Source organism: Artibeus jamaicensis, unplaced genomic scaffold, assembly GCF_021234435.1.
Source record: "Artibeus jamaicensis isolate MK-2021 breed Jamaican fruit bat unplaced genomic scaffold, CSHL_Jam_final scaffold_666, whole genome shotgun sequence".
Taxonomy (NCBI): Eukaryota; Metazoa; Chordata; class Mammalia; order Chiroptera; family Phyllostomidae; genus Artibeus; species Artibeus jamaicensis.
The window spans coordinates 847509-868627 of NW_026522053.1; the positions used below are offsets into that span (position 1 = coordinate 847509).

At 39.2% G+C, this 21119-nt stretch overlaps 1 protein-coding gene across 3 annotated transcripts in view; it reads left to right on the forward strand.

The window, feature by feature from the left end:
• Positions 1 to 21119, forward strand: part of VPS35L (VPS35 endosomal protein sorting factor like) — a 177054-nt gene that overhangs the window by 11071 nt on the left and 144864 nt on the right. For all 3 annotated transcript variants that reach the window (XM_037163428.2, XM_037163430.2, XM_053659497.1), the window contains exons 2-5: positions 12331 to 12430; positions 15174 to 15341; positions 18504 to 18626; positions 19704 to 19728. In XM_037163428.2, coding sequence (XP_037019323.2) covers positions 12331 to 12430; positions 15174 to 15341; positions 18504 to 18626; positions 19704 to 19728 — 416 coding nt within the window. The remainder of the gene's footprint in view (positions 1 to 12330; positions 12431 to 15173; positions 15342 to 18503; positions 18627 to 19703; positions 19729 to 21119) is intronic.

The following is a 21119-nucleotide window of genomic DNA, read 5'->3' on the forward strand; positions in this document are numbered from 1 at the left end:
GTTGTCTCTAAACTTGGTTGTGTGAGAAGGCACGGCGTCTCCACCTATGTCTCCATCCTGGTGGAAGTCCTCCCCTTGTTGATAATTTCTATCTCTTTTTTTCATGTTGATATAGTTTGCAATGAGTCCGTTGTTGTTTCCCTGTAATTTTCGGTAATTCTCTGTGGGGTTTTTGAGCCTCTGATGACCATTGCTTTGAACTCAGTATCTGATAGTTGAGTTGCCTCTATTTCATTTAGCATTTTTTATGAGGTTTCCTCCTTTCCTTTCCTGAGGGGTTTGTTTCCTTGTCTTCTCATTGTTTGTGAGACTCTTCTTGGTCTCCTCTGCTTCTTAAATTGATCTGTTCTTACTTTCTGGGTTTATGGTATGAACTTTTATGGTAGAAGACCTATGAGATTCAGTGATGCAGTCTCCTTGGTCTCCTAAACTTGCTGGTTTTGGGCTGTTGTTTATGTTGGCTCTGTGTATGTCTTTGGGTTTTGATTGTTGTTGGGTCTGACTGTGGTGGGTCCTTCCCTCCAACTGGTTACCTGAGGGTCACTCCATCCATCATGTCTTCTGTTCTATTGTGCAGGTGTGGATAGGTTGTGTTGAAGCTGGTTCTTCTGTCTGTACAAGGTTTTGAGGCTTTTCTTTGGCTATTGTTCAGTTGTTTGTTCTTGGTAATTTCTCCACCATTTAGTTGTACTTCGAGATCAGTTCTGGGTGGAGGTTAGTGTGGCTTTTACTCCCTCCTGTACCTTCTTCTGTTGTTACCTCTTGGTAGTTCCTTTTTTGATGGTTTTCCTCTTCCAGCAGGTAGACTGGTGTTCACAGCTCCCACCTACTGTTTTTTGTGATCAGTTGGAGGGGGAAGGCAAAATGGTTTAAGACAGCAGGAGTGTATTTTATGATAATTAAAATAGCAACCCGTGGAGAAGAGATGGGAGATCCTTTCGATATGTATAGTGTTAATCATGATATTTCACCCAACTAGTCACTTTTTAGAAAGGGTGGAAAAAAGATAGGACTCTTGTTAGGGAGAGGAAGTATTGTGAGTTGAATCTAGAAAGCAGTGAGCTTGTGGGAGGTCAGATTATGAGGTAAAGTGAAGAGTACACGATAGAAAATAAGTGTAGTGGCGAGAGAATAGAGTTAACCACCACAGTAATAAAGTTCCTGAAACAGCAAAGTGAGCTAAGATCTGGGAGGGTGCTGTGTAGTATTTATAATTGTACGGAAGAGCAATTATTTACAATAGTAACGGAGGAACAGTCATATGACAGAATCTACGTGGTCTAAATAATAAGAATAGGACATACATGACCTAAAGTAGTGTACTATTGGAACACAAGTGAAGTGAAAGATGGAAAACTAAAAATACATGATGAAATAGAAAACAGGGGAAACAAATTTAAAAAATGCAACTTAACAAGCCAAGCGAAGAATACTAAATAGAAAGAAGAGAAATTAAAAAACGAATAAAATAAAAGATGTAAAAATAATAATAACACAATATACAATAACTTACAAGTTCTCTGGAGTAGGAAAGTGAAATTTGTCTCACTGTCTCTGTTTTAGATTGACCCTTCTTTGGGTCTAACTCTGGTCTTTACACAGCTGCAGGTTTTATTGTCTCATTTGTGGGAATTAAAAACAATGGAGGAAAAAGGAATAAAAAAATAAAGAAGAAAAGGAAGGGAGAAGGAATTGAAAAAATAAACAGGCCTCCTGCTGGCTTTACACAAGCTAAGCCAGTTCTGCTGGTCTTCCTACAGCAGGCTGAGGGGAGATTGGTTTTGCTTTTCTCCCTTCCTGTGGTTTTGTGGGGATAGAGGCCAGGTCTGAGTCACACTCTTTGAAGTTGCCCAGTCTCTATCCCAGTTCCTCAGTTCACTGCTGGGCCCCCAGTGCCCTTCTGTGCCCAGCCTATGCGTTCAGTCCACCAGTTGCACTGTCCTTGAGGTGCACCAATTAAGGGCAAATCACACATCACCTTCTCACTCTTTGCTGTCCTAGACACTAGAGACTCTCAGAGTCTCTTCATGGTAGTTCAGCCCCACAACCTAGTTTTCTTTCTGGTGACTGCTGACTCCCTGAGCCCTGCTGCTCTCTTTTGGGGCATCTCCACCTTCCTCTTAGAGAGCCAGTTGGTGGGTGCCATTGCAGATGGGGGTGCCTCTAATGCTTTTTGTTCCCTGTGTTGGTGGGGTTGAGCTGGAGTTTCCCCTGGGTGGCGCGGTCAGGCTCACTCTGTCCCCAGAGCTGCGGGCTTGAGCACTTGGCCTCTGCTGCTGGGGTGGGAGTAGCAGTCCCTGGGCCCCCGTCCTGGGGATGTAGGTGTGAGTTTTCAGCCTCTGCTGCTGCAGAGTGCATTTGTGGGATGGTGGTATTAGGTGTGGTCTGGCTTCTATTGCTGCTGTGGCAGCCATGGTGGGTTGGGAGGCAGCTGGGTCGACTGCAGGCCACTGGGGTCACAGTCACAGTTAGGTGCCCACCGCTGCCATGGCAGGCGGTAGTGGTTTAGTCAAGGTCCTGGCAGCCGAGGTGGGCCCATGGCTGAGGCTGTGGAGGCTGCTTGGCCAGGAGAGGTGGGAGTGGCTGCTGCAGAAGAGTTCTCTAAACAGCCACTGAGTGCCTCTTTCTTTTTGAAAAATTCCTCCTGTTCAAGCCTGCTGCTCCCAAGTGCCTGTCCTCTCACATAGCCCAACTCTCCTACCAGACTGGGGAGTATCTGGGTCAGGGTATGTCTTGGTTCAGCTCTTCCCAGCCAGCGTCCACGGTCTTAGCAAGTGCACACGACCACTGTGTGTTGCCACTTTGTCCTTATTCCCCCCAGTGACTTCAAACATCCAGGTCCATCCTGGTGCTGATTAAACCTTGTTTGGCAGGGGAGGGAGCCATGGACCTGGCTCTCTCCTAAAAACCCTGTGGCAGACCCAGACGGTGCTGGGCCTGGGGCTGCAGTGGCCCTGGTCCCTATGCTGGTCCCAGGGACCTTATTGTCCCAAAACCCTCTCCATACTGTCTGATTGTTCAATGTCCTCTATAGTTTTGGCCTCCAGTCTTCATATATGCTGAGATATTGTTGGCTGTTCACTCTGTTCCTCAGAGATTGGGTAGGTGTTCCACCCTTGCACAGGGGGAAGTGGACTCTGCTACCACCTATCTCACCATCATCTTAAAATCTTCTGGGCTCTCAATTTTGTTCCATTGGTCTGTGTCTTTTTTTCTGCTAATACCATGCTGTTTTGATTATTGTCACTTTCTAGTATAATTTGAAGTCAGGGAACATGATACCCCTGGTTCTGTTCTTTATTCTCAGGATTGCTTTGGTTATTCAGGGTCTCTTGTGGGTCCATACAAATCTGACTTTTTAAAACTTTCCTCAAAAAGTACCATTGGAATTTGTTTTGGAGGTTTTTTTTTTTTAATTGATAATGCCATTACAGTTGTCCCATTCCCCCCCCCCCATTTCATTCATGTCCATGTGTCATAAGTTCTTTAGCTTCTACATTTCCCACACTACTCTGGCCCTCCCCCCTATCTATTTTCTGCCCACAACCTATGCTACTTATTCTCTGTACCTTCTCCCTGCTGTCCTCCTCCCCTGTTGCTAACTCTCCATGTGATCTCCATTTCTGTGGCTCCACTCCTGATCTAGCTGTCTGCTTAGTTTGCTTTTGTTTTAGGTGTGGTTGTTAATAACTGTGAGTTTGCTGTCCTTTCACTGCTCATATTTTTTATCTTCTTTTTCTTAGATAAGTAAGTCCCTTTAACATTTCATAGAATAAGGGCTTGGTGATGATGAACTCCTTGAATTTGACCTTTTCTGAGAAGTGCTTTATCTGCCCTTCCATTCTAAATGAAAACTTTGCTGGATAGAGCAATCTTGGATGCAGGTCCTTGCCTCTCATAACTTGGAATACTTCTTTCCAGCCCCTTCTTGCCTGTAAGGTCTCCTTTGAGAAATCATCTGACAGCCTGATGGGAACTCCTTTGTAGACAACTGTTCCCTTATCTCTTGCTGCTTCTAGAATTCTCTCCTTCATTTTAATCTTAGGTAATGTAATTATGATGTGCTTTGGTGTCTTCCTCCTTGGGTCCACCTTCTTTGGGACTCTGTGAGCTTCCTGGACTTCTTGCAAGTCTATTTCCTTTGCCATCTTGGGGAATTTCTCCTTTATTATTTGTTGAAATAAGTTTTCCACTTGTTGCTCTTCCTCTTCCCCTTTTGGTACCCCTATAATTTGGATGTTGGAGTGTTTAAAGATGTCCTGGAGGTTCCTGAGCCTCTCTTCATTTTTCTGAATTCTTGTTTCTTCCTTCTTTTCTGTTTGGCTGTTTGTTTCTTTTTTCTGGTCTATTCCATTGATTTGAGTCCCAGTTTTCTTTCCATCACTATTGGTTCCCTACACTTCATTTCATTTAGTGTAGCCTTCATTTTTTCATCTCATTTGCTTTCTCATTTCTTTCCATCACTATTGGTTCCCTACACTTCATTTCATTTAGTGTAGCCTTCATTTTTTCATCTCATTTGCGACCAAAAATCAACCAGTTCTGTGAGCATCCTGATCACCGGAGTTTTGAACTGTGCATGTGATTGGTTGGCTATCTGTTGGTGGCTTAAAAGTATTGGCTCTGTGGCTTTGATTTGTACTTGCATGTGAGCCATAATTTTTTTGGTCAGGTCGCACCTGTTACATGTGAGTGGCAGAGCTTTAGGTGTTCACTAGGGCAGGGCAACTCATGTTTCTGGGTTGAGATGCTGTATGTTGAGGCGTGGTCAGAGAGGGAACAATGGTGTTGCTCTGCCCTCTCTCAGATTTCAGTCCCCTCTGTTACTTCCCACAAGCAAATTGGGCCGTTCTGGTACTGGTTCCCTGGTGCATGAGCTTGTTTATGTTCTACTTGCTTGTTTATCTGTTTTTGTGGGTCTCTCCAATGAACTCTCCTGTGAGGCTGGGAGTCTGTCCTGGTACCTCAACCCCACAAGTTTTTTCAGTTGGTGCTTTTAGGCTTTATTTCCTGTTGCTGGGGCCCTAGGTTACTCAGTCTGTCTCACTGCCCGTTTTTTGCCTGGTTTATCTGCACATGAATGTGTGTCTGCAGTCAGCCAGCTGCCTTGCGCACCTCACTGGTTTGGGTCTGCTCGTTTCCTCCTGGTACTACCTGCGCTCCCAGGTCTGCCAACCACCACTTTTTCCTGCCGCAACCCCTCTCTGCTGGCCCCTGACTTCGCCCCCCTTACTGGACTGTATGAATGGTTCATCGTCAGACTTCCATACAGTTCAATTTTCTGTCTGTTCAGGTTATGTTTTTGTTTTTAAATCTTTGTTTTCCTTAAATTTGGTTGTGGGAGGAGGCACAGTGTTTCCACCTATGCCTCCATCTCGGTCAGAAGTCCCATTGGAATTTTAATGAGAATTGCATTAAATATATATATTGAGTTGGGTAATATGGCCATTTAATTATGCAAATTCTTGTAATTTATGAACATGGAATATCTTTCCAATTCTTCATGAAAAATATTTGTTGTTTTTAATGTATAGGTCTGTCACATCCTTTGTTAAATTTATTTCTAGCTATTTTATTCTTTTTATTGCAATTGCAAAAGAAAGTTTTTTTAAAATTTCCTTTTCGGAAATGTCACTGTTAGTATATAGGAACACAGTGGATTTTGTACATTAATTTTGTGTTCTGCAACTTCACTGTATTTGTTTATTGTTTTAAATATATTTTTAGGGGAGTCTTTAGGGTTTTCTATTTAAGAATCATGTCATCTACAAAAAGTGACTCTTCCTCCTTCCCAGTTTGGATGCCTTTTATTTCTTTCTCTTGCATGATTGGTCTTGCTAAAACTTCCAATACTATGTTGAATAAAAGTGGTAAGAGTGGACATCTTGTCTTGTTCCTGATCTTGGAGGAAAAGGTTTCAGTTATTCACCATTGAGTATGATGTGAGCAGAGGGTTTGTCATAGATGGTCTTCATTATATCAAAGTACTTTCCTTCCATGCCCATTTGAGTGGTTTAATCATGAATAGATGTTGTATCTTGTCAAATGCTTTTTATACATCTATTGATATGATTGTATGATTATGTTGAACCATACTTGTGCCCCAGTAATGAATCCCACTTGATCGCAAGGTATTATTTTTTTTAACGTATTGCATTTTATTTACTATTTTAAGTTTTTTTAGTCTATATTCATTAGAGATAATTGGTCCATAATTTTCTTTTTTTGTGTAATCCTTACTGGGGTTGGTATTAGTGTAATGTTGGCCCCTTAAAATGTATTATGAAGTATTGCCTGTTTTTCAGTATTTTTGTAAGTGTTTGAGAAGGATAGGTATTACCGGTAGATCTTTTCTTGAATGTTTGTTAGAATTCACTAGTGAAGTCATCTGGTCCTGGACTTTTACTTTTGGGGAGGTTTTTGTTGGTTGTTTCAATTTCCTCACTGTTGATAGGTCTATTTAGATTTTCCAGTTCTTTATGGTTCAATCAAGGAAGCTTATATATTCTGAAGAACTTGTCCATTTCTTGTAGGTAATGAACTTGGTGACATTAAGTCTTTCATAGTATTACTGTATTTTCCTCTGTGTTTCTGTGGTGTCCATTGTAACTTCTTTCATTTCTGATTTTGTTTGAGTATTTTCTCTTTTTCTTTAATGAGTCTAGCCAGAGGTTTGTCAATTTTATTAATCTTTTCAAAGAACCAGCTCTTTTTTGCATTATTTTTTGTATTTTTGTTCTTTATTTGTTTTAACTCTGCCCTGACTTTTATTATTTCTTTCCTTCTGGCTTCAGCAGCATCTGTTCTCTTGTTTTAGTTCTCTAAAAAGTAATGTTAGGTTGTTTATTTAAGATTTTTCTTTTTTATTGAAGTAGGCTTGTGATGATATAAAGTTTCCTCTTTATCCCTGGTTTTGCTTCATCCCTAGAATTTTGATGTTGTATTGTCATTCTCACTTGTTTTATGTATCTTTTGATCTTTCCTATTATTACTTTTTTGATCCAGTCATTTTTAGTAGCATGTTGTTTAATCTTCACACACATTTGTGATTTTTTTCTGCTTTTTCTTTGCAGTTGATTTGCAATTTTTGAGTACTGTGTTCAAAGAATATGTTTAATATGATTTTGATCTATAAATTTGTAGAGGCTAGTTTTGTGTCCCAAAATATGGTCAGTCCTTGTGAATGTTCCATGTGCACTAGAAAAAAAATGGTATTCTGGGCTAAAAGGCTCTGTAAATGTTGATTATGTCCATTAGTTTATTGTGTCATTTAATGCCAATATTTCCTTATTGATTTTCTTTTTAGGTGATCTATCCACAGCTGTCAGTGGGGTATTTAGGTCCCCTACTATTGTGTTTTTGTCAGTTTATCTAGTTTTGTTAGTAGTTGCTTTATATATTTTGGTGCTCCCTAATTGGGTGTATATAATACAAATACATGTTATGTCTTTTTGATGTATTGTCCCTTTGATCACTATAAAATATCCATCTTTTCCTCTCGTTACCTTTTTATTTTAAAATCTATTTTGTCAGATATAAGTACAGCTACACCTGCTTTTTTCCTGGGTGTGATTTGCTTGGAGAATAGTTGTCTACTCTTTCACTTTGAATATTTATTTTCCTTGCTGCTGAAATGTACCTCCTGAAGGCAGCATATGGTTGGTTTGGGTTTAAAAATTTTTTGTCTTGATGCATTCTTTGACTTTTTATTGGTGAGTTCAGTCCATTTACATTTTGGGTATATGAGAATTTCCTATAGCCATTTTATGTTGTATTTTCTCGTAGCTCTGTACCTCCTTTGTTTCTTTTTCCTTGCATTTCTGTTTTTGTTTTTGGCTTTTTTTTTAATGTGATGGTATTCTATGATTTTTTTTCTTCTGTTTTTTCTTTTCTTGTGTTCTGTCTCAGTTCTGGATTTTTTGTTGTATACACAGTTACCACTAGGTTTATGCAACAGAAAGTGTCATATATACAGTAATCCTTTTTCTTGTTTTATATTCATATTAAGTGAATATTAAATTTCTAATATTTTTATATCTTATCTCCATCCCCTTTGCAAATCTAGACCTTTACCATCTCTCCTTTAATATTTTTGTCATCACAAATTATCCCTATTTATGCTGTATTCATTTCAAAATTGTAGTACCTATTGTCTTCTCTTTTTAAACTGTTTTTACTATCTTCAACCTTTACGTTATATTTAAGCGTATGCTACCCCATTCTGAAAAATGGTTGAAATTTTCAGCTTGTATCTGTTAGTTATCTTACTTTATAGTTGTGTACTCTTTTGTCTTTTCATTTTGGGTAGAATAACCCATTTTAGTATTTCATGTAGTGGAGGTTTTTCGGAGGTAAATTCCCATTGCCTCAGTATGTCTGGAAAAGTCTTATTCTTTTTATGTAAAGGATATACTTTGCTGGTAATTTCTCTCTTTCAATAGTTTGAACATTTGATTCTACTCTGTCCTAGCTTGTAGGTTTTCTGCTAAAAAAATTTCATGATAATCTAATGGTTTCCTTTATAGGTTACCATCTTCTTTTCCCAGGCTGTCTTGAGATGTCTTTCTTTGTTATTAATTTTTGACATTTTTAATATATATAATGTGCCTTGGAGAAGGCCTTTTTGGATGGAGATTGATGTTTCTTAGATTCAAGGATCTGGCTCTTTTCATAGGTTTAGGAAGTTCTCGTCAACTATTTGTTTGAATAGGCTCTGTGTTCGCTTCTCTCTCTCCTTCTGGAATATTCATTATTTTATATTGCTCTTTCTGATGGAACGGTAGTTCTTGTAGAGTTTTTTTTTTTAATCTTAAGTCTCTCTCTTCCATCTGCTTCATTTCTAGTTTTCTGTCTTCAGCATCACTAATTTTTTTCCTCCATGTGGTCAGCTCTACTTCCTAAGCTTGCTGGTTCATATTTTATTTCTTTTATTGAACTCCAGAATTTTATTAAATTCTTATATTGAACTCCAGAATTTCTGTTTGATTCTTTTTTAAAGTTTCAGTGTCTTTAGTGACATACTCCTTTTGCTTTCTGAGTTTATTTCTGAGTTCCTTAAGCTGCCTGTTTTCTTGTATCTTGTGGAGTTTTTTCAGAACTGCAATCTTGAATTCCCTGTCATTTAAGTCATGTATTCCCATGTCTTTAAGCTTATTTTCTAGAGGTTTTTAAATTTTCTTTCTGAGCTGCCTGTTTACCTTGGCTATTCATCATATTTGATGAATTCCTTCTGCCCTAGGCATCTATGGAAATGAAATCTGGTTTGTTTTTCTTTTTAAAGGGGGGCACTTCTCTACTTAGTAGATTGATAAGAACTGTGTTTTGATTTTCTGTAGGTGGCGCTGAAGCTCAAGTTTATGAGTTTGTCTTGCTCTTCTCTAGCTTCTTGGATTTCTGCAGGGTGATGAAAAATACCCTATATTTCCTGTGGAGCTGGTTATCTCCTCTGTGACCAGGTTCCCTCAGTCTCAGGGCACCACCACCCCATGGCGAAATGTGGTGGGCTATTGAGTCTTGCACCTGTAAAATTCCAATGTTGTCCCCTGCAGTGACACTCTGCCAGTAGTGCAGCCACTGTTTGTGGTATGAGCTGGGAGAGGCTAGCTGGTGTGTTTGTGGCTGTGTTCTCCTCCCAATAATTGTGACTGCCTACCCTCAATGCCTCACTTCTCTTACTAGGATTAGCTACAGTGTGTGCCTGCCACTCAGAGAAAGTCCTTCTGCCTCTTCAGTTTTCAGGGAAACAGATAATGTGCTCTGGGGCCCTCTGCTAGCTCTGGAAGAGCCAGGCGAGGGCAGCTCTGGAAGAATGACAGGAGGTGGCAACTGTGGCCAAATCTTTGCACTTAGTCTCTGCCCAGGTCATTGGGTTCAGCTGCAGCTTGTGCTGACTATTCAGTCAGGAATGCTCACTGTATCACTTTGTCCTTCCTGGCTACAGAACATGCAGGTGGCAACCTGATTCCTCCCCTCTCCTGAGACCTGCAGTAATCTCTGGCACCATCTCAGCTCTTCTCCCTTGCCTTTTCCCTGGTTTGCTCCCACTGACCTACCTTCAGATGTTTCAATGCACAGATATCTAAGACATGTTTATATTTTGAGCAGGGAATCCTTTGTTGAATTATAGCCGTTCAAATTATTGTCAATTCTAGGGGAGAGACCAGGGGAAATCCTGCCATTTTTCTCAGGATTTTGTTTGTTTTAAAGGTCAGGGATTGGCTGATATCATATTAAAGAGAGTTTGGAAGACTATTTCATATATGACTCCCAAATGCAATGTTTTTGGAAGATAAACACAGTGTACATATTTTTTTAATGTAACCCAGAGGGACTGGACAATGTATTGTGCTTGGGGTTTTTCCTTGAAAAGCGAGAAAGGAGAGGCTAGTTCATGCTGTTAACCAGTCTTTCTCCTCTTGCACTCAAAGCCAAATTTATTTAGAAAGGGGTGGAAATGAAATTAGATGGGACCTTAGTTCTTTTGGACTGGTTGAGTGTCTGTATTTGTGAGGACTTGAGTAAAGCTGATTGATGGCACAATTAGATTTGAGGTGCTTATATTTCATATGGATATTAATGATGTCATGAAGTTATAATTGGTGTGGGGTAAGGAGGTGTTTGGGGGGGGGGGAGTCAAGGGATTTGGAGGCCAAGGAACTAAGTGGCCAAGTTCCCATGCTCTTTAGTTTCTTTTCTCCCTAAATGCGGGAGGGTGGTAGGCTAGAATTGTTTTGTGTATCCATATTTCTGCCAACATTCTGTTCATGAATATATAGTTTTGCTTTTAAGAAGGTCAGGGTTTTCTCTGCAGCTCTCCTTTTCTGAGCCCTTATGAGACTTGTCTTTAACAGTGTTATGCATTTTAATTCTACATATATTTTAACATTAAGTTATTTTTTGCAATTAATATTCATTTTGTGTGTTTGTGTATATATATATATATACATACATACATATTTAAACATTTTTATTTTATTTTGTTTTTACTTTACTGTTTTAAAGTGTGGTCCAGCTGCTGACAGTGTTCTTGGTTTTCCTTTGACTGGAAACTTGCCATTATGTTTGAAAAGGATAGTTTCACACGGTATAGAATTCTTGGTTGGCAATTACTTTATCTTAATATTTTCAAGGTATCAGTTCATTTGTCATCTGGCCCTCATCTATGTACTGATATAATATTGTCCTTTGAAAGTAATGTATTTTTTTCCTTTAAGAAACCCTCTAGCCCTGACTGGTGTGGCTCAGTGGGTTGGGCATTGTCATGCAAACTGAAATTCAGGTTGCTAATTCAATTCCTGGTCAAGGCACATGCCTGGGTTGCAGGCCAGTTCCCTCATTGGGGGTGTACAAGAGGCAACTGATTTAGCACATTAATGTTTCTCTCCCTGTCTTTCTTCTTTCCTTCCCCTCTCTCTAAAAATAAATAAGTAAAATGTTTAAAAGAAAAAGAAACCCTCTCTCTTACTGTGAAAACCATTATTTTCTGTTATTTTTCTGTTTCTTACTGTTATTTTGTTTTGGTTTTGAGGCTTACTTGGAGTACAGGTGTTTCTTGAATCGGTAACTTGATTTCTTTCTTTAGTTTGAGAAAAATTTTAGCCTCATCTTTTTAAAATTGATTCTGCCTATTCTTGCTTCCTTTTTTGCATTCAAGTTGTATGTATGTTAGGCTGTCATGTCCCTGTGTCTTCCACACTGTACTGTGCTTCCCATATTTGTTCTCTTCCTCCTTCAATGTAGATACTCTCTCCCCTTTTATTGTTCATTTCACTATTACCCTTACTTATTAAGTCCTTACAAGACTGATGAGCTCTTCATCTACTTTCTGCTTGGCTTCTTTCTTTTGCTATATATTCCTTAACTGACACATATTTTGTGGAGAAACCAGGTCTGGATTTTTCCCTTCTCTGTAACCCCTTCTCTTCAGAAGCTGTTTCTTCAAGCCCTAGCTTTCTCAATAGCCCCCAACCTTAGTTTGCCTCTCTAGTACTGTAAGGTTTCCTTAAAACAGTTTCCTTTTGGCTGCTCTGGGTCCTAGCAGCTACCCTCTACCTGGTTCCAGTCTCTTGTCCATGTCAGGAATAAACAGGTGCTCTGTTGGGGGAAGCTGGCTTCATCTCAATACACTTCCCTTCGTTCTGGTGCCTTGGCAACTCCTTATATCCTCAAACTAATTTTTAATTTTTTTTAATTTAGCATTTCTGGTTGGTTTTAGTAGGAATACTGTTCCTCTACAAACTACTTCATCATTGAGGAAGTCTCAACAAGAAGTTTCTAGAATGTTAGGTGTCTTGATCACCTAATTGGTTTTTGGGTTTTGTTGTTTATCAGGCACTCCAGGAATAGGAACTACAAGGCAGAATCTGCAACATACCGCCTGGAGGCTGTGCCACTGGAGTTCGGGGACTATCACCCATTAAAACCCATAACCGTAAGTTTTGTTAAAGGTCTTGCTGAATGTTATCTCTATTCCATTAAATTACAGGCAGTATTCCTGGGTCTTTTCCATTTTGCCAACAGTAGCTTCTTTTGCATGTTTAAATCAATCACTGTGTTCCCTCTGTATTTTTTTGTGGTGTTGGCCTCACCCACCAGCATTTTTATTTGCTCCTTTCTTATGTCAATGAGGGTGTCATGATGGGGTACTTTGTACCTGATTTGGAGGTGTAAGCAGAATATATCTTTTTCATTTGCCTATTTGGAATATCAAAAATCAATATAATTACCAGTATAGGGTGCTATCCTGAGTAGCATCTTAGTCTATATGTGAGTTTACTTAAAAAACAAAACAAAACAAAAAGCAGGCAGGAGACATAGATGGTCCTTCTCTTATAGGTTAGCACTCTTTCACTGGCAAGTGGTTGAAGCTATGTGGTTTTCATGATGGGCGGAGATGAGGTTGACAGATAGATACCAATGGACACAAAGGACATCAAGTTTCTTCTAGTGGAGGACCTGAGAAAACACAGAGATTATTACATTAAGCAGGAAGTTGTAAGACTTACCTTTGGCCTCCCAGGGTCCTACATATCCCCATGGGCTCAAGCGGCTGACCTTCCAGTGAGTTGGTTCCATTCTCAGGAACTCTCCCTACATGGTGACAGAGTAGTAGTATAAGCTCCTGGCACATCCAACTGCAGGGCAACCTCTTCTTTAGCAGTTCTTGTTTACCTAGGTGGGTTACCTGGCCTTCCCTGAACCAGCCCTGATGACCAGGGTATAGAATATGTTTATTGATTGGGTTGGGGCCAGTATATACCCTGGGAACCAGGAGCAGAGTCCACCTTATTAGGCCTATAGGAGGTAAGAGTCAGGGGAAAGGGAGGGCTGCTTTCCCAAAGAAAATTTGGACTATTGAGCCTGGGAGTTGGAGGACTAGATACCAGGGAAACAAAATGACAAATGTATACCAATGACAAATACTTGGCCTAATCATCCAGTTTAGTGTTAGACCCTACAACCTAATGGGAAGGTCTTCAATAAGACTGCTCTTGTTTCAGACACTAGCTACAAACTTGGGGACCCCCAGGTCACCTGAACTTCTGTCTAACTGGCTACAAATTCAAGACCCCCCCTTCAGGTTTGATAATTTGTTAGAATAAGTCACAGAGCTCAGAAAAGCACAATACTTACACTTACAGTTTTATTATAAAAATGCAAATAAGGACCAGCCAAATGAAGAGACACACAGGGTGAGGTTGGGAAGTGGTTTCTAAACACAGAGTTACTGTACCCTCTGCCTGTGGAATTGGTATATCACCTCTCAGCCCATCGTATGTTCACTAACTAGGAAGCTCCACCAAGTTTTGGTGTCCAATCTTCTTTATAAAAATATTTTATTTCTTTATTTTTAGAGAGGGGGAGGGGAAGGAGAGAGGGAGAGAAACATCAGTGTGTGATTACCTCTTGTGCACCCCCTACTGGGGACCTGGCCCATAACCCAGGCATGTGCCCTGACTTGGAATTGAACCAGTGACCCTTTGGTTCACAGGCCTATGCTCAATTCACTGACATGAGCCAGGTGATGTTCAAACTTTTTATTGGAGTTTCACTGCAAAAGGCAGTGGTGGGTTGATTCCTTGGCCATGTGATTGAATTTGATCTCTGTCACCCCCACCTCCACTTTGAGGTCAGGTTGATGTTACCTGGCTGATGTCATCAAGGCCACACCTTATTATTACAGTGGTTAGCTTTTTCCTTGACCAGTCCCTATAATGTATCGTCTCATTAGTATAAACTCAGGTGTGTACCCCTACACACCTGAGGGGTAGAGCTTATGAATGACAGACCCTCCAAGGACAAGGCCAGTCAAATTTTTTATCTAACAGTTTTGCCTGTATTCTGTTTCCTACCATCCTTCTTGCTCTCTTGAACATTGGTTACCTCGTTTCCCTGTGGGTACATGTCCAAAGTGCTCATCACTGTTCCTTAGCCCCTGTCCCCTGGGTTTTCATAGTTTTCTCATTAAAAAGGAGTATACAGCCTAATTAGCCCTTCTGGATGTTGCCCTCTATTTTCAGCAGAGACTATGGTTGGATCCTCTTGGCTGAGAGTTTTATTCCTGGTCTAGTTACCTGAAGCTGGGGAGGGATGGGAGTCAGTGGAACAAAAATATTGCTTCATGTCCCAACACCCTCATCTGCCCTTAATACTTAAACTAAGCCATGGCATTGGGAGTTCTCCAAAAAAGAAGGAGTTGGCCTTCTCTGCTCTACAGTGATGAAATGACTGTGCTCAGTCATTGACACTTTCCTCAGTGTGATGACCCTGGAAGCTTGTTTGTCCTAGTTCATTACCCTACCTAGATCATTGCTATAAGATGCAGATTCTCATACAGTAGGTCTGGTGGGGCTTGAGAATCCTCATCTTTTATAAGCTTCCAGGTGATGTGGCTGCTGCTTATTTAGGGACTACACTCTGACTATGAAGGCCATACAAGAATGTATTACATTACCACCTTTTAACCATAGCATCCCTATCACTTCCTTCCGACCCTAACTTTCCCCTTTCCTTCCTTGACCACTGGAATTCTGAGTCATGTCAATTTGTCACAACGTAAGAGCCCCTGTCACAAAGGAATAGTTAACTTATGGAATGAGGGAAAACCCCTTCAAGTGTTTCACTGGGAAGAGTCAGATTAGACTTCCATTGACCTCCATGAATGTTCCCCACAGGTCATGGAGTCAAAGGTGAAGAAAGTGAGCCGGAAAGGAAGCACTTCTTCCACGTCCTCGTCATCTTCCAGCTCCGTGGTGGACCCACTGAGCAGTGTACTGGATGGGACTGATCCCCTCTCTATGTTCGCAGCTACTGCTGACCCCACTGCCACAGCAGCTGTCATGGTAACACATCCTACTGGCAGTTGTCCAGCTGGTGCTTGGTCCTGTGGGTGCAGGGATGGGAGTTTTCATCTTTTTGTTTTTAAATAGCACAGGTGCATTCTGGTTGTAACAGTTCACATAATTCAGACATCCACAGGGTATATCTTATAGTGGGGACACTGCTATTGAGAGGCTGGCACAGATCCCGGAAAATTTTTCCTTTCTTTTTTAAGGCATTTTAAAACGTACACTTTATTTCCATTTTACTCTTTTAATAATTCTTTTTGAATTTATTCTTATGTAATTATATAGGTCATTTAATTAATTTTTCATATAAAAAGTCAAACACTACAGGTGAAGTCCTGTTGATCAATTCTCCTCATTCTATTCACTTCCCTGGAGGTCATCAGTGTTAATCTGTGTAATGTATATTCTTCTATAACTTTTTTTGTATTTTCATAGATATTTATTGATAGTAATTTCTAAGCATTTATATACGTCATACTCCCATATAAATAACAACAACAATAATGGTATCACCTTACTGTATGGCAGATCTTTGCTAAGTGTATTCTAAGTTTAGTTCTCATACCACCTTGTCAGAGGGGTATTAAAATCCTTATTTAAAGAGACTCACAGCCACATGGAGAAATAGAGATGTTAAGTCACATCTAAATGGGAATTCCAACACAGCCAGTTTGACTTCAGAACCCACATTCTCAACCATCATTCTATGGTGGCATTGCATACATTTATTTACTTTAAAACATAATTTGAACTATATTTATACTTTATTTCTAATATAGCAGTATGTCTTGGAGAACTTTTTATGTTGGTACTTCTAGAACAACCTTCTTATGTTGAATGACTGTGTCATATTCTAAAGATGAGCACTATGCAGTTTAATTCCCCATTACTCTTCCAATGTACACAGACTGTGGCATTTGCTAGTATAGACAGTGGTGCCTCAGTCCTTGAACATATATGCATATATCTGGGTGCATACATGTAGGAGTTTCTGCTGGAGAGCTTCTTAGAAGTTCATTATTGAGTTAAGACAATGTGTAGTTAAGATTTGATGTCAACTGCCAAATTGTTCCTCAAAAAGTCTTCACCAATTTGTATTCCCACCAGCAATATTTCAGAGTGTCTATCTCTTTGCACCCTTGTCAGTTTGGATATTTTTAGTCATAATTACTCTTTGCCATTCTGGTTATTAAGAACCAATCTTGTCTACTTTGCCTTTCCTGGATTCTTAATGAGTTTTATTATACTTTGATATGTTTATTGGCCATTTGTAGTGGATTAGCCTAAAATTGTTTTTATCATAGCAAATCTTTAGATAGAGCTATTTTATTCTATAGTGAGCTGCCTTCTGCTTATACTTTTTAGAAACTTTGAGGTATAAATTAACAAATAAAATTGTAAGTTATTTAAAGTATACAAGGTTATGATTTGATGTACATATACACCATGAAAGGGTTTCCCCCCATTAGGTTATTTAACAAATCTATCACATCACAGATTTACCTTTTTTTGTAAGAATATTTAGGTTCTACTCTCAGTAAATTTCAATAATATAATAATATGTTATTGACCGTAGTTACTGTGTTTGCTTATATACTCTTTTGTTTGTTTGTTATTTATTATCTGTTTTTCCCATAATCACTGATCCCCCCATACTATCTTCCACCTCCAACTATGCCCTTCCCCTCTACAGTTACCACACTGTTGTTCCTTTGAGTTCTTTTTCTGTTCTGTTCTATCCTTCCAACCCCTCCCCCAGAACTGTCAGCCTGTTCTCTATCTGTGAGTCTTTCTCTGTTTTGCTTGTTAGTTCAGTTTGTTCATTAGATTCCACATATGAGTAAAAGCACCTGGTACTTATCTTTCTCTGACTGGCTTATTTCACTTACCATAATCTTGTCCAGGTTATTCTATTCAGTAAGAGTGTAAAATTTTCTTCTTTTTTATGGCCTAGTAGTATTCCATTGTGTAAATGTCCTGTAGTTGTTTTTTAATCCACTTATCTACTCATTGGCACTTAGGCTGCTTCCAAATTTTGCCTATTGTAAACAATACTGCAATGAACATAGGAGTGCATATATTCTTTTGTATTAATGTTTCAGGGTTTTTGGGGATAAATTGCCAGAAGTGGAATCATTAGGTCATAAGGTAGTTCCATTTTTAATATTTTGAGGTAACTACATACTGCTTTCCACAGTGGCTGCACAAATCTGCATTCCCACCAAGAATGAAGAAGGGTTCCCCTTTCTCCACATCCTGGCCAGCACTTCTTATTTGTTAATTTAGTAATGATAGCCATTCTTACAAGTATAAAGTGATATCTCATAGTGGTTTTAATTTGCATTTCTTTGATGATTAGTGACATTGAACATCTTTTCATATTTCTATTGGCCATCTGTATGTCCTCTTTAGAGAAGTGTCTATTCAGGTCCTTTGCCCATTTTTTAACTAGATTGTTTGGGTATTTTTGGTGTTGAGTTTTATAAGTTGCTTACAAATTTTGGATATTAATCCCTTATCAGTGAATATGTTCTTCCATTCAGTGCATTGTTTTTTTCATTTTGTTGATGAATTTCTTTGCTGTGCAAAAACTTTTTAGTCAGATGTAATCCAGTTTGTTTATTTTTTCTTTGTTTCTCTTGCCCAAGGATATATATCAGGGAAAATATTGCTACAAGAAATGTCTAAGATTTTACTGCATATGTTTTCTTCTAGGATTTTTATGGCTTTGAGTCTTTTTTGAAAGATTTTATTTATTTATCTTTAGGGGAGAAGGGAAGGAGAAAGGGAGAGAAATACCCATCTATGGTTGCCTCTCATGCATCCCTGCTGGGAAATAGCCTGCAACCCAGAATCAAACCATGATCCTTTGGTTCACAGGCTCGTGCTCAATCCACTGAACTATACCAGTGAGGGCTTTGCTTTGTGTCTTAACATTCAAGTTTTTAATCCATTTTGAGTTTATTCTTGTGTGTGGCATAATAAGAAGGTCTGCTTTCATTTTTTTTGCACATATCTGTATACAAAATTTTCCTAACACCATTTATTGAATAAATTATCTCTAGTTCACTGTATGTTTTTGCCTCCTCTGTCATACTATTTTGTTTTAGATTAAAATGATATTGCTACTGACAGGATTTTCTTGCCTCTTCTTAGGACAGTTCCAGAAAGAAACGTGATGGAGGTGATAACTCCATTGTACGATCAGATTTTGAATCTTGGGCCAGCAAACGAGGAGAAATCCTTGCTCGGTATACTACCACAGAAAAGCTGTCCATCGTGAGTGCCATTAGACTTTTTCCCCAGAGTCTACATTAGATTAGATTTAATAGCAATTTCTTTTAGTTTTTATGATTCTGCAACTAATTTTAACACGTGAGTTTTTTTTTTCCCCAAACCAACTGGACACCAGCTGGGGTTCCTCCAGTTCAACTTAGTTCTGACACTATCTACCTAGACATAGTGTCAGATCCCACAGGTTAAGGGCTCAGTGTCACCTCATGTCCAAGTTGATAAAAGGAGGAAAGGGGAAGGTAGGATATATATACCCTCTCTCATCTAGAGACTTCCTGGAGTCCTCCTCAATACATCTAGTTCCATTTTTCTGGGAGGTATCCATGGGTTGTATGCAGTGCAAGGAAAGCTGGGAAATGTACAGTGTGTTCATCAAAATTTAGGCTATGAGTAGGGAGGAAAGAGAACTCAGCAGGCCACTTGGAATGTTCTCCCACAGAGCTTATCCTCTCCTCTCTCTCATGGTATGTTCTTATGGAGCAGCATGGAAGGTATAATTGTTGGACTATTAAATTATGTTTCTTATTTTCTGAATGCATTCATTTAATTTAGAACATTGATTAATAACCAGGGATAATTTTACCCCCCAGGGGACATACTGCAATGTCTGGAGACATTTTTGGTTGTCATATCTGTGAGAAAACCAGAGATGCTGCTAAACATCCTACAGTGCATAGAACAACTCTTACAACAGATTTTTCTAGCCCATAATGTCAATAGTGCCAAGGTTGTGACACCCTGATTTAGAATAAGCTAAATGCATTCACATGACTTCATAACCCTCAAAATTTTGCTATTTGTTGGCTGACTTCTAGAGTCCTGAATTGAGTAGAAATTTGAATATTTAGTGTTAATAGTTTCTACTTAGCTATATTTTAATCCTTTGAGTAAATATTTCTATTTTTCATTTGGAAAAGTAAATGGGTTTGGTGGAAAATGATAGATCATATTGTCTTAGTGCTACTTGAATACTAATTTAAGTATCTTAGAAGTTTTTTTTTTTTTTCACAGTATCCAGTAAGCTTTAAAAATTATTAACAAATTATTTTTTGCCTTCTGCAGAATCTGTTTATGGGATCTGAAAAAGGTGAGTTTTTGTTGTTACTGTTTTGATGGGGAATTTTCTCATTTAATATAATTTCACAAAGAAAAATAAAGGGTTTCGATATTAAATTCTGATTATTACTTCAATTAGAGATTTTATTTCCTAGATTGTATATAGACTTAGTAGAATTGAAATATATATTTAGAAGATAAATGGAAAAAAATACAGTTACATGTAGTAAAACATAAGCCCACTGCTTGATATTTAGGATTACAGAGTAGTAGTTTCTCCTTTGTAAAAATGCAGATATGCTGGTGAGGGGAATCCCACACTCACACTTACTGGCAACTGGTCCCTGAACACAGCCCTTCTCAATTTCCTCTGCTAAGATGCACAGTTAGAAGCCCTGGACCAGGGGTTTTCAAGTTGACTGTGCAACAGGGTCATTTGAGGACCTTCTATACAAGTACAGACCTCTGGCCCCACTGTACTTCTTTTTTTTTTTTTTTTTTAAGATTTTATTTATTTATCTTTAGAGGGGAAGGGAAGGAGAGAGGGAGAGAAACATCAATGTATGGTTGCCTTTCGTGTGTTCCCTGCAGGGAACTGGCCTGCAGGGAACCAGCCTGCAACCCAGGCATGTGCCCTGACTGGGAGTTGAACTGTGATTGTCTGGTTTGGAGGCCCACGCTCAATCCACTGAGCTACCCACTATACTTCTTGAATTAATCCTGAGGAATGAGCCCAGGAATTTCCTTTTTTAAGTTCCCTGGTGATTGTGAAGCAGCTGACAGATCATGTACCACTAGGGTACAGATGAACTTGGCCTTTGTTTTCGTCTAAATTGCTGGTATGGCAACTGCAAGTCTCCCTCATTCTCAGTAGTTTGAGACAGCACATTGAAAATCGAGAGAGTGGGAGCATCTTTATTATGGGTATAATTTGACCTTAAACCATAAAGAAGGAAATCAGCATTGCATATCTATCGGTTTAAAGATGTAAAAAGATTGATGATATCTCTTGTGAGAAGAGTGTAGAGCAACAGGAACTCTCATGCGCTGTCATTGGGAGTGTAAAATGATACCCACTGTGAAGTACTTTTGCATTATCTCTTAAAATTGAAGATGGGTCAACTCCTTGACCCAGAAATTCTACTACTATCAGAAATCAGCAGACTATATCCTGCAGGCCAAATCTGGCCCACTCTTTGGTTTTGTAAATAAAGTTTCATGTGAATACAGCTATACCAGTTTGTTTGCATATTGTCTATGGATGCTTTTTTGCTATACTGGCAGAGTTGAATAGTTGTAACAGAGACTGTATGACTCACAAAAACTAAAATTTTATATCTGGCTCTTTATGGAAACTGTTTCACTAACTCTGCCCACATCCGTATTTCTTAAAATGTAGTCCAAAGAGGAGTAGGTGACTGG